Source organism: Atractosteus spatula, chromosome 11 (genome assembly GCF_055471065.1).
Source record: "Atractosteus spatula isolate fAtrSpa1 chromosome 11, fAtrSpa1.hap1, whole genome shotgun sequence".
Classification (NCBI taxonomy): Eukaryota; Metazoa; Chordata; class Actinopteri; order Semionotiformes; family Lepisosteidae; genus Atractosteus; species Atractosteus spatula.
Window position 1 is genome coordinate 50283723 of NC_142716.1, and position 13887 is coordinate 50297609.

The 13887-nt window shown below is 50.0% G+C and overlaps 2 protein-coding genes across 4 annotated transcripts; one reads left to right on the plus strand and one right to left on the minus strand.

The window, feature by feature from the left end:
- rasd2a (RASD family member 2a) lies at positions 1–1946 on the plus strand. The gene is made up of 2 exons (XM_088927478.1): positions 1–846; positions 1132–1946. Exons 1-2 carry the CDS (start codon positions 132–134, stop codon positions 1650–1652), a joined length of 1236 nt encoding a protein of 411 aa, XP_088783604.1. The 5' UTR covers positions 1–131; the 3' UTR covers positions 1653–1946.
- Positions 1947–6229: 4283 nt separating this feature from the next.
- Positions 6230–12288, minus strand: rsad1 (radical S-adenosyl methionine domain containing 1). 3 transcript variants are annotated; one of them, XM_088928243.1, is made up of 9 exons: positions 12052–12288; positions 11347–11480; positions 10697–10901; positions 10223–10588; positions 9994–10057; positions 9602–9749; positions 8317–8371; positions 7840–7943; positions 6230–6806 (listed from the first exon to the last, which is right to left on the minus strand). In XM_088928243.1, the coding sequence occupies exons 1-9, from the start codon at positions 12052–12054 to the stop codon at positions 6698–6700; spliced, it is 1188 nt and encodes a 395-aa protein (XP_088784369.1). In that variant the 5' UTR covers positions 12055–12288; the 3' UTR covers positions 6230–6697. The 3 variants fall into 3 exon arrangements, 2 of the variants coding, with proteins under 2 accessions (XP_088784369.1, XP_088784368.1); XM_088928242.1 differs by having other exon boundaries at positions 11768–12288; XR_016093781.1 differs by lacking the exon at positions 8317–8371 and having other exon boundaries at positions 11768–12288.
- Positions 12289–13887: the final 1599 nt, after the last annotated feature.

Here is a 13887-nt window from a genome sequence, read left to right on the forward strand (position 1 = left end):
TGCCTGACAGAACACGGAGACACCGGGAAACTTACACAAGCCTCCTGCACTACAGCGCTGCAACCAGCGCCAGCCTGGCGTTTCGCACAGCACAGCCCAGACCGACGGTGGTGCCTTTGTAAAAGCAGGGAATGGATTTGTTAACGGCGGAGCGGGCTCGCTTCCCCTTGGCAGGCAGAGCCGAGGCGCTGTGCTCCTGTGTGGACCGGACGGGGAATGACCCTCCTGGTGTCCGGCTCCCGCTCCTGGCCGGCGGACAGGCGGCCGTGCTCCTGGGCAACACGGGCACGTGCGGCGGGGCCGCAGAGAGGCGTCTGGATTACAGAAACAGCACGGAGCACCCGGCCGCGGCTGGGTTCAAGGTCCCCGGCAACTTGGGTACCATTTCCAAAGCAGGCATGGGGATTATCAAGACGGTCACATCGCAGTGGCGGCACCAGGAGAGGAAGGCTCGAGTTGTGCGGTCGGCCAGCACGGGCAACCGGTATCCCTCCTCCGACCCCTTCCCCTGCAAGAGGTCTCCCTACGGGCAGCTGGCGGCGGCGGCGGAGCTGCGGGCTCAGCTCTTCCCCAAGCTGCCGGAGCCGGACCCCCGCCTGGAGCTGCTGCGCTCGGTCAAGCCGCACAACTGCCGCCGCATCGTGGTGCTGGGCGCCCCGAGGGTGGGCAAGACCTCGATCGTCCGGAGATTCCTCCGGGAGAGCTTCGAGGAGCGCTACGTGCCCACGGCGGAGGACTTCCACAGGAAGCTGTACCAGATCCGGGGGGAGACCTACCAGCTGGACATCCTGGACGCGTCTGGAGAGAGGGGCTTCCCCGCCAAGAGGAGGCTGTCCATCCTGACAGGTGTGTGGGATGAGTCCACAGGCCCCCCACTTGCCTCCCGGCCGCGGCTGGAGGCTGCCGAGTGACGGCGATGCCTTCTGTTAGTCTGAGCAAATCAAGCTTTAACTCTGGAGAACCGGGGGTCGAGACATCCTCATCGGCCTCTTAGCCTCCCCAAGCACAGCACATAGATCAAAAACAGACAATAGATTAGAACAAACGGTTAGAAGCGGCTAATTTAAGGTAATATTGCATATTTTTAAAGAGTATCACCCATTTACTAATCTGATCCCTCTTCATTTGCAGGGGACATTTTTCTTCTGGTGTTCAGCGTGGACGACCGGGGGTCCTTGGAGGAAGTGCGGTCTCTAGCGGTCGAGATCGTGGAGGCGAAGACCAAGCTGCTGAAATCCAAGGAGAGCGTGTGCGTCCCTACAGTGATCTGCGGGAACAAGATAGATCTGGAGCCGCACCGGCGCGCCGCCACCCGCGCCGAGGTGTGCCGGGCGCTGCGGGGCCGCGCCTTCTTCGAGACCTCGGCGAAGGACGGCACGAACCTGGAGGAGATGTTCCGGACCCTGGCGGAGAGGGGCGGGCTTCCCACCGAAACCGGCCCCTCTCAGCACCGCAAGATCTCCATCCGGTCGTACCAGGCGCTGCGCTCGGCTCGGCGAGGGGGCAAGGAGAACAGGGCCGGAGAGGCGCCGTACGGGGCGGTCTACCCGCTGGCGCGGCGCCCCAGCTTCAGCACCGACCTCCGACAGGTCTTGGGACCCAGTCCGATCAGGAAAAGAAGCAAGACTCTCGAGAAATGTAATATTCAGTAAAATAGAACCTGTAACTTCGATATAAGTTATTTCTTTACTCTAGAATAAATTGATTATGCTCTTAATATTGGATTTTTTATTTTTAATGATAGAACTATTTTTCATGTAAATACGAGTCGCCGGCGCTCCTGTCTGCGGCTGTGGGCTGCGGGGAACTGGTTGTACCTGCAACATACAGACAGGAAGGCCACGGCGAGTCCCCTTAAGCCTGTAAAAACTCACGAATGTACTAAATGAATGTGAATATGTAAATATACAACTTTTTAATATTTTAATAAAAAAATATTGAAATTTGATTGCTCCTCCTTCACTCCACTGAAACTGTAAATTAGGGTCTTTATCGGAAATCGACATCCTAGACTCTCTTTTCCAAGCCCTTCATAATTGGAGAGATCATCACCGGGCTAATTAGGTAATTAAGTAATCGGGTCAGTCATTTAGCTGTTGTTAAGGGCGTGGCAATGCCCAGGCTGATCCCTGGCTATAAAGAGAAAGAGCACAACTACATAACCTACAACAGCACACATCAACACAGGTGCTGTCAAAACCTCACACTTAACTGAAAAAAACATGTCTGTAGTAAAGGCTTAAAGGCTTTAGCCCTACAGAAGGATGTTTCTGCTTGGGATGGGAAAGGTTAGTCTGCTGACCCCATAACTACTCAGCGCCCTTCCATCACCCCACCTCCCAAACTGGAAACAAGCTGTTGATCCCGGTGGAGGCCGCTCAGGAGCAGACGGGAAGAAAGGACATTCGCTCACTCCCGATGAAGGGTCTGGATAGACCCTAAGGGGCATGTGCATCAAGAAGGGGGGAAAGGAGACGGTGTTTGCAATGAGGCTGGGGCAAATGGGGGAGGGGTGCGCTTGGAACAGACTTCAAAAGACAACTGTCTTCACTCAACATGAAAGTGGGAATTATTGCAGAGCAGATGAAAAGGCAAACGCCTCCTGAAAAACCTCCTGATTACAGCGGAAAGGAGCCCACGGCAGCTAAATTTACTTTTCTATAGAAACGGTTCTTGTATTCCGAGTCCATTCATGGAAACAGGAAGAAAGTAGGGCTACTGAGCCAAGAGTGGGAGCTGGAAGAGGATTCACACAGCAGTGCCGGAGGTGACTTTTCTCCGGGACTGTGCTGTGCAGAGAAGTGAGGCCCGACCAGTCTTATTCGACTTCGTCACTCCAGTCCATCCACTGGTGCCCCATTACTTCATTCATCTAGTTCAACACCCCAATTTCTCACCTACTGTCATCGCCACCGTCTCTCTCATCTTCTCTCTTCCTCCTGCCAGACTGTCTGCACGACTGCGCCGTCCCTGCCTGCATGCCAGTGTCTCCTCAGCACCTCTGACCTCTCAGCTCTTGTGGTTTGCTTCCTTCCCAATTCCCGTTAGGTAACTCACAGCCCTTGTTCACAGCAAAGTGGAGCACATGCCAACAGGCTCTTTGCATTACTGCGCTCGACCCACACTGCCGGGACATGCTGGCTGTTTGGTGGCACGATGGCGTGGAGGTCTGGGCTGAGGCTCCTTCTGTGTGGAGTCTGCATGTTCTGCATGCGTTCACGTGGGTTTTGTCCAGGTGCTCCAGCTTCCTCCCACCAAACATTGTCGCTGGGTTAGTGACTCTAAACTACAGTACCTCTATGTGCTTGTGTGTGTGTGTGTGTGCCCTGAGGTAAACCGGCATCCAGTCCAGGTTACTGGTTTTAATGGTCCTGCTAACAACTCAATCTGAATCTCTCTCCCATAATATAGAAGTGTGTAAACACTCCATTGCCATTAATAACAGGGGCTTACTGTGCAAATTGGTAAGACAAACCTGAGCACACAAACAACAGCATTGGGCATCTCAGCCTTGGGGCACCACAAAAGGCTTCCGGAAGACATAGAAGAGGCTGATATTCATAGTAGACGAATAGAAATGTCAGGGAATAATGTCCTCTGTCACACTCTGAATACGTTCAGCTTTCACCAATTACCCACGAACAAGGACCACAACAAAAACAGCACCTGATTACAGACCTGAGTCACTCTGATTAGCTCACTTATTGTTTTGATTGACTCACATGCAGGACTGTCAGGAGGCTGCAAGCCCTCTCCTGTCTCCTGTCTCCTGTCTCACGTATCTCGTGTTTTTACCCGGACGCAGGAGGATGGCTCACACACCACCTGAAGAGCCACAACCAGCTCAGAGTGAAGTGGGACAGAGAGCCCTCAGTGCATGATGTTCCGAAAAAAACAAGCACGTGCCACGTGCGAAGAAGAAAAAAGGCTTAATTGGAACCATTAGCTGTGAAATGTGTATTGTGCTACAGCTGCTGCTGCAGGGGACACAAGAGCGTGAGGCACCACAGACACGAGGGCTGATCCAGCACCCTGCACTTCCACTGAACTTCCCACCACACCGGCAGTCCCTGCTACACTAAGAGGATGAAAGGTTTAGGGTTTTGCATTGTTTCATCTAAGATCCTGTCCCACGTCGGATGCAGGCTGCGACACTCCTGCGGTATTCAGGGTGGAAAGCTGGGACAGAGGGCAATGATCTGTCCGTGTTCTCTCGGAGCCGAGAGCCAGGTGTGCACGTGAATGTGCTGCTCTGTTTGTCAAGATGACCACACTGTGGCTTTGCCTCTGGCTCTAGCTGCTGAAACGTGCACATTACCAAAATAACAGCTTGGGCCGTTTGCTTATTTGTGTGACTAAGTGCAAATAACAGTGCTCTGATTATTGTCACTCTGAAGGCTATGATACACTGCTCACTGAAGAACTGGCTATACTCTTGATGTTTACCCAGTTTACTACACCACATTAAAATGGACCAGAATGGGAAAAAAATTGCGAAGAACAACAACAAAAAATCATTGTAGTGTGATTGAAGCCTGTCAGGCACGAGCAGTCCAGGCAGCTGGCAGCTCTGAGGATGACACACAGCAGAGCCGAGTGAGCAGGAGTCAGGTGACCCCGCGGGGAGACGGGGGGCCCCCTGCACAGCGCACACTGCAGCGTGAGGGACAGACCTGTGCCAGGCCACTCTTCCCTCACGTGTCTGCACAGCACTGCGGAGAGCGGCGCTGAGGGCAGAGCAAGGAGACCCAGGCAAGCTTTACTGTTGATGCTTTTGTGCACAGGAGCTCCTCTGCAGGGTCTCCTTTGCTCTGTACAATCGACTGATTTGTGCATGAAAACATCAGGATCAAGGATTACAAACCCTGAATGATTTCCTTGTGTACTGTTCCCACTTATCAGGGCAAATTAAATCCCTTGAAATCTCTCTGTGGGAATGTTACATAAACAAGAAGTTAAAAGAATGTAAAAATGCTGCAGGAGAGCCGAAGAGCAAGAGTTGAACCAGCTGGAAAAAAGAATTTATTAAAAGTGCCTCTGCTGGAAATGAAGGCTCTCTGATATGCTCTACTGTAATCTCAGAACAGCACAAACCATCATTTTTACTAAGCTGTCAGGGGAGTGAACTATCACCGTTTGTAATTTAATGGTTACCTAATGAGAGATAAAGTGCTTGGAATGGAGTGCATCATTTACACTGATACCCTTCACATTCTATTAACTGTGAAGCTCACAACCTCTAGGTTTACATATTCCAACAGATCCTGTCACTGTTTTAAATCACACACACAGCAGCTGTTTGGTCCAGAAATGTGTGCCAGGAAAGACGTTCTTTTCTGAGAAAACAGAAATCAGATGTTTTTCCAATTAAGTGTAATCAAATTTCAATGAACATCTCCATTATGTAACTTGGCCATCTCCTGGTCAAACTTCCCATTGGCCTTTACCCATCACGGCCTCCTAATAACCCCCCTCTCTGAACTGGCTCCATCACTCTGCTCTCCTCCCCACTGAGAGCTGGTGTGTGGGGAGCAGACTGGTGCATCACCCAGGTGGGGCTGCACACTGGTGCTGGTGGAGGGGATCCCCATTACCTGTAAAGCGCTTTGAGTGGAGGGTCCAGAAAAGCGCTATATACAGTAAGTGAAACTTATTATATTATTATTATTTAGGAATTTTCACCTTGAAAGCAAATAACTTTAAAAACACAATTCAAGCAGCAAGTTCTTCTCTCTGTTTTGTGTCTTTACACAGAAAGACCAAAAGCCAGCTCCCGGCTTTGTTTCTATGACATTTAAATGCCACCTGAGCGCAGCTGCGCACCTCTGGAGAGAGAGGCCGTGCTCAGACCGCACACCTGCTGGCTGGCCTCGTGGCTCTGAAAGGCTGTGATACTGACTGACAAGCTGCGCAGGCTTATCTGCGGGGCTGCATTTTCCATCCCACCGATCAGAAACAATGACACGCCAGCTCCTGGCACGCAGCCTGTCATCTCACAGCCAGGTGCCTTCAGGAACAGGGGCTTTGCACGCAACATCACTAAGCATGCAGCCTGTTCCAGCTGCTTCACACTTCCCACAGGCTGGACAGCAGTGTCTGGATCCCATTTGTCTGTTTGGGGCTGGAACACTGACAGGTGAAAAATTCACCAGGGTTTAAAGCCTGAGAGATAAGGCTCATGGGTGCTGTTCTGTTTCTATGGAAGAAAGGACACAAATTCCACAAGATTCTAATGAACAGTTATACTGGTCATGTTCTGCAGAGCAATGTAATTACACAAAAATAATTACTGTATTTACCAACCATTAACAGTCTCCAATGGATCACTGTCAAATTAATCTGCCATAACAATTGTCATTAAGGATTGAAATCAGCCTGAAACATTCAGCAAGTAGAAATAATTAATAAGATCAAGCTGACAAACAGGACTAAAACTGCCTTCTTTAAAAGGCGACAGCGTATGAAGTCACAGTGACAGGCTGCCAGTCCTCCTCACGTCCAATGCCTGCAGCACAGATGGATCCAGGAGGATCCTGTATCCCAGAGACTCAGGAACCACCAGTAAAAGAACAGTACTGCCCTGTTAAGCCCAGCTTCTCTTCATTCCCCCCACACATGACTCGCTCTACTGCTGCATACTGCAAGTTCTGAGGCCCCTGTGTCCAGGTGCCCAGTCTGATGCCGTCTGCTGACCCCCTCAGTGCCGCCCAGCCTCCTGTTGTGAGAAGTGTGCATGGAGCTGGACCAGCAGAGTCGGCAGCAGGCTGTCCAGGAGTGCCAGACCATCCCACGAGCAGCGCATCCCTCTAGAGAGGGGAACAGAGACACCCAGCTTAGTGCGATAACCACACAGCGGTTTTATGACATACAAGATATATCAGCTCTTGTGAAATGATAAAGCATGAAACATATATTATCATTATTATTAGATGTCCTGTCTATTCCAGTAAAGTTTCCAAAGCTCGAACATCAGTAACTAGTGCTGAGTGACACACAAGTATCAGCAGCTCCTGAATGCTGAAACCACAAGGCTCTGCAGCAGCACTCCCTGCACCCTCAAGGCTCAGCTCAGCTCACAGGTCACCCAGCCGTCTCTTACAGACAACAAAGGGTACAAACAAGACAAGGCCATCCTGCTCATCTAGGGCATTTGACCCCTGTGATTCTACACCTGTCTGCCTGTGCACTCCATTCCCCTCATCAGGACTGCCTCTAGCGAAGTGCAAGAACAACTTTGAAAATACAAACATACATATAACATAAGAATGGTGTCAAGCAAAGAAACTTAAATAGCAATAGACTGAAAAATAAGCATTCACCATTTTTCTTGTTTTTCAGGAAGTCTTTTAGTTCTTTATTTCCTTTTGTGCTTTCACACAAACAAGGCAATTACAAAAGACAGGGATTCGTGACTGCAGCTCTCGGCCATTATCAGTCTCCTCTTTCATCTGCCTGCTTCTCACCCCCCTTGATACAGATCCTTTCACAGCCACACGAACAGCAGCAGCAGACCGTCTGGTATCAAACACGTCAGCTTCAGCTGCTTGTGTTCCCCCTGAAGGACTAATTGCCTCCACACCCGAGCCGTGAAGAAGACACGACAGCAGCAAAACACTGAGCCTGACCTTCTTCCAGGACACAACTCAATCAAGTCAACAACTTCTTCTGGTGAGTATTTATGACACCTTAGTCAGGAACTTTTTTTTTATTCTGAAGAGAGATCATTATTATATGAACCTCTGAATTTCTTTAATGCTGTAGCTCCACTGGCCTTCCAAAAACCTTCTGGAATTTTTCCGAAGAACCTGGAGGAGCCCAGAACTCTATCGCACTTTGTACCTGTCATCCAGGACAAGGAGCCCTCCTTCCAGCAGCTCCTGTACCTCCTGGGACTGTCCCACTACCTCTTGTAGGCTCCACAGCGGACTGAACTGCCTCCAGTTCTGTAACACAACACAGCTGCAGTGAGTTTTCACCAACGCTGACAGACAGCACCACTGGGCACCAGACCTCAGCCTCTCTCAGGAGCACCCTCAGACCCGACCTGTCTCCTCCAAATGATATTAACTGTCAGGGTCATTAACAGGATCAGGAAGTTTCTCTTCATGCCTGCTGGAGGAACCTCTGAAAGCAGTTTTTTAAAATGTTAACAAGCATCCAGCATGTACCTTGCTCTCTTGTGCTAATTATTTACTTTATGTACTTTACTTAGGGGGCTGCTGCCTGCTTTGTGTGCAAGGCCAGTGTGTCACACAAATGAGGAAGACCGTGAAAGTCCGTTCATTAGTGTGCAGGACAGGACAGGAGTTGGTGTACCTCGTGAGGAACCCCCTCGGTCATGCGCAGTCCCATCACCAGCACCTCTTCCAGGCTTCAAGATAAAAACCCTGATTAGACATTTGAGAGCAGCAGGTCCATGCTAGAGAATGGCACAAGCCATGTACATGTACATTTTAATTTGCATGTCCTGCCAAATAGAGGAAGATGAATATGGCAGCTCAGGTTGAACCAGGAGAATACAGTCAAGAAAGTTTGTGAACCCTTCAAGGTGGTCATTATTTTAGATATTATAGAGATATTATATGAACCTGAACTCTTACTGAATATATAGAATGAATATATTAAATAAAGACTTCCCACACACAAAAAGGGATTTGAAGTCACAGAATATTAGACTGTGATATTTAACAAATCACCAGATTTTCTTGTGTGCAAAAGTTAGAGTAAATAACTTGTGGCACCTCCTTTAGCAGCAATAACGTCACACAGTCGCCTCCTATAACCAATCATCAGTCTCTGACATCTTGCTGGAGGGATTTTTTCCCACTCCTCTTCAGCTCTGTGAGGTTTGAAGGATGTCTTGCATGAAAAGCCTCTTCAGGTCCTGCCACAGCATTCAATAGGATTCAGGTCAGGGCTTTGGCTTGGCTATTCCAGGACATGGAACCTCTTCTTCCTAAGCCACTCTTTAGTGGACTTACTTGAATGTTTAGGACCGTTGTCTTGTTGAAACATCCACTATGTACCCAGCTTGAGTTTTTGAACTGAAGGCATGACATTCTTCTCAAGAATTCCTTGATATTTCTCAGAATTCATGATTCCCTCAATGATGTCAAGTTGCTCAGAGCCAGAGTTAGAAAAACAGCCCCATACAAGGACACTCCCACCACCATGCTTGACAGTAGGAATAAGGTTTTGTTGATGGTAGGCTGTGTTGGCTCTTTGCCAAACATGGGCCCTCTTGTTGTGCCCAAATAGTTCAATTTTGGACTCATCTGTCCAGAGAACAGACTTCCAGAACTCTTCAGGCTTGTCCAGGTGCTCTCTGGCAGCTTTGTCCTTTCTTGACAGAAGAGGCTTCTACCTGGAAACTCTTCCACAGATGACATTTCTGCTCAGGGTTCTTCTTATTGTTGATCTATGCACCACTACTCCAGAGGCAGCTATGGAGGCGTTTAGTTTAAAAATTAAATGAACTTGAATTAAAACTGGACGTGTGTGCCGTTCACAGAAGTGCAGAATTAGTCCTGTCACGAGTCTTTACACACTTGGCCCTGGAGGCGACCCCCCGCCCTGCGGCCACACAGCGCCGCTCACTCACAGTCCCAGGGTGCTCAGCTCCACTCTCCGCCGGGTCCCATGGCCCCAGTGCCGCACCTCCCTCATCCACACATCGGGCTCCAGCGTCTGGGTCCGAGCCTCCCTCCGGGAGCCCCCTGCCCCGCGGGGGACGAATCGGCCGTGGGCCCCTGCAGGAGATCATCTTTCCAGAATTAGTTGCCTCGCTCCAGCGGGAGAGCTGGCACACGCTTGGAGAGCTGGCACACGCAGAAGCACAGTCGAGGAAGCTAAAATCGTAAAGCAAAGCACCAGCTGGCTGAGTGCACTCCCAGGAGTGACCCGGCTCAGGGCAGACTGGCCAGGAGCCGGAGAGCAGGAGCAGATTTCATTAGGGTCGTCCAGTAAGCAGAGCCTCCTGCTCTCAGTGCTCACCTGGTCCCACTCCAATGTACTGGCTGGCCCTCCAGTAGCCCTGGTTGTGCACACTGATGGCTCCCTGCAGGGGGTTAACACACACAGCACACAGTAGAATCAGCTAACCGGTTCACACAACCCCCCTTTGGTGGACGTCTGTGACACTGGCAAGCATTTGAGTTGTTATGAGCTCGGTTTGCCCTCACCTGCTCAATTCGGAATGCAACGGTCAAATTTTCAGACTCACATTTCGGGTGAAATTTGACACCTCATACTGGAGGAAGCCTGCTTTTCCCAGAATCCTCCTGGCAGCCTCATACATGTGGGCAGTGACATCATCACTGGGCATGGTCAGTTCGCTCTGCTGTACCCGTTTGAAGAGGGCTGTCCCTCTCTCTAGGGTCAGCTGATACAGAGACACGTGATCATCGCTGACCAAGAGCAGGTCCTCTAGCTCCTTTTCCCAGGATTGCAACTTCTGGCCTGGGCGCCCGAAAATGACATCGACTGAAACGCGACCTGGACACAGCCGCTGAGCCTCTGCCAGGGCCTGCAGGGCATGCTGGGAACTGTGGTCTCTTCCAAGGAGCTCCAGGTCTGCATCATGCAACGACTGCAAAGACAACAACACAGGTCCACTGCTGCAAATCTGAGGTCCAGTAGGGTATGTCAGCGGCAGTGTGCGGTTTGTTTGCCTGGATAGTGAAGGAGTCTGTCTGACCTGCACCCCTATGGAGAAGCGGTTCACTCCAGCGCTGCTGAACTCACTCAGTCTGGCCACGTCCTCAGGGGTGGGGTTCACCTCCAGAGTGACCTCTGCGTTACCAGGGAGAGAAGTGCACTTAGCAACAGTTTCCAAGACACCAGCAATGGTGTCAGGCCTGGCGAGGCTTGGAGTCCCTCCGCCAAAAAACACAGAAGAAATGCTAAAAAAGAAAGAGGGAGAGGAGAAACGGGACAGAATAAAAATCAAAGCTGCCACTCAGTACTCTCAACTCGACCCCCCACCCACTTCTGAGAAACTTTCTGAGCTCTAATCTGCATGCAGTCTTAGTCCTCACTCTCAGCAGAAATTAATACAATACTTTGTCCTTATTTTGTTTTAATTTGCTACTTCATTTTTGCTTCGCTGTGCAAGTGAAGTTAACACAAAACTATACGTGTGGTCCTGCGCTTCTTCAGCAGAACGGTTATGGGGCAGCAGCAGGTCAAACTGCTACCCAGTGGGAGTCAGAACTTCACCCGCAGGGGCTGAGGTGTGGAGATCTGGGACAGGAGAGACACAGAGACACGAGGGGGGCAGGAGTGACACAGGGCCAGGAGAGACACAGAGACACGGGGGGGCAGGAGAGACAAAGAGGAATGACTCACCGGGACACCTGGCTAAGATGCAGCAGGGTCTCTGTCTCTCGCTGCAGGCAGTCTCTCATGGCCTGCTGGTCCACCCTCTGGGACACGTACTTATTAAAGTTGCAGTAGGAGCAGCGTCTCCGGCAGTAAGGCCACTGCGTGGAAGAGCAGGGAGAAGGAGAGAGAGGAGGGTTATTGAGAAAGAGGGACAGAACTACTGAGACTGATCTAGCGAGAGACAGTGGAGTTGAGCATAATCTCCTAGATTCCACCACTAAAACTGGGGATTCTGAGTTGTTATGGAATGACTTTACCACTGAGTACTGCTTGAGAGAAGCCCCTGTCTGGGCCACTGATCCACACAATGCTGTTTCAGTGTCCGGACTGACTCTGCTAGCGAATCTGGCATGTGGGGTCTGTCCTGTCCGGAGCTGGTACTCACATGCACGTACAGGCCGGCCTCCTCGCTGCGCGGCGGCGCATAGTCGGGTCTCCAGTCACTGACCTCCCGCTCCGAGCGCCGTGACCCGGCTGTGCCGAGGAGCAGCCGGTCCAAAGCTCGAACCCAGCCGGACCGGCACGCCAGCCCGCCGAGCATCTGCGTCCTGCTGCGCTCTGACCACACCGCCCAGGACAGCAAGCGCTTTCTCAAACTATACCGGCTCACACACAGAAATTCAGTCTCTCCTCCCAACGACTCGTCTACAGTCAAGTTTAGTAACTAACCATAGAGAAAGACGCGTGCAGTCACTGGGGTCCTTCACTAACCGAGCGCGATCTGCATCACAATGTCTCCATAATAAAGTTTTAGTTTCAAATGGTTTTATTGTGTCACGAAGCAGTGCTCGATCAGTGTAGTAAAATGTGTCGCCTGTACGTCCCAGAACTAATTACTGGGTTAAAAACTTACAATCGGAAAGCAAATTAGTCTCTGATCTGAACCCACTGTACACAGGAAGTAAACCAACGCTGTTCCTACGAATGTGCGGACCGTCACCACGAGTGGGCGCCAAAGAGAATACTGTTATTAATAAAGTCTGAGATTAATAATCTGAACGTCAACCTGCCAATGTATCTCCGACCTCTGTTAATCTTGTTACCTGATATTAATCTCGAGAAGAGTAGGGGTCTAACCCCGGCGTCCTGGCCAAATTTCCCATTGGCCCTTACCAATCATGGCCTCCTAATAATCCCCCTCTATGAATTGGCTTCATTACTCTGCTCTCCTCCCCGCTGATAACTGGTGTGTGGGGAGCGTTCTGGCGCACTATGGCTGCCGTCGCATCATCCAGGTGGGGCTGCACACTGGTGGTGGTGGAGGGGAGTCCCCATTACCTGTAAAGCGCTTTGAGTGGAGTGTCCAGAAAATCGCTATATAAGTGTAAACAATTATTATTATTATTATTATTATTATTATTATTAATAATCGACAATCCCACCTTCTTAATCATAATATTCAATTCTCTTTCAATTTTATGAGACAACGACGCAAATTCTGCTTAATTGTTGAACAGTATATAACTCAGATTTGATATATAATATATTAGGAGGATTTTAATTAGCATTTAAAATATAAAACGATTAAATGTGTTGTCCAAAAAAAGTGATTCCTCGCCTGAAGGATTCAAAGACCTAGTCAATCCGCTGTGTACAGAAAGGTCCGCCAGGGGGCGGCCAACACCAGGTTATGCTTACCTGTCTGTACAGCAGGCGCGCATTATGCTGCACAGAGCGAGTTCCTTACCGGCCTGAGGGGTAAAGTGTTAATTTGCTGTCTCGCCACTCTTCCTTGCTCTGGCTCCGGCATTCAAATTCAAAAGCCTATTGGCTAATGGTTACCGTGTTGCTAAAGCAATAATTGCAAAACATTCACAAACAATTCTAACTACAACAAAATATTATTTTTTTAAGATGCTGACTCCGTCCCTCAGGCTGTAAGTGGATATCACATACTGGGCTGCAGATCTGTTGAGTTTTCTCTCCCAGTACAATTAAAGGCTGTGCTGAATTCTGGCTGGTGTGGGAATTCTGGGATTAGATTTGTGTGGGGGAGGAGTGTTTGTGTAATCCCAGAGTGTTTCTCTTGGAGCCGCAGAAAGCGCATCTCTGTCTCTGCTTCTCTCTGCTGGCAGTAGGAGCAGAGCCTGTTCTCTCTGGTCGGCCATGTCTGGCTGTGTCCAGTTCCTATGTCCAGGCTGTGGTCACTGGCCCTGTACTTTGTGAGAGTCTCCCTCTGCTTGCTGTCTCTGGCCCTGGTCAGATAGTTGACCAACGAGCTGTGCTGTCTCTCTGATTTCACTCCGCGCTGAACACGCAGAAGACAAGGCATAGAGCTGCTCAGCAAGACCACACTAGAAGCACGTGACTCTAACTCTGTTCCGTCAAAAGCGGTCTGCTCAAGGAAGGTGAGTTCAACACAATTAGAGACAATACAAAATACATTTATAAAAACATATTTTGTACTTTTACCATTTCCATGAAACTTCACACCCTGTGAAAGATGCAAACTTCTTTTCACCGATTGAGCAGAACTGTCACTACGTCAGGATGAGGGGCTGAGAT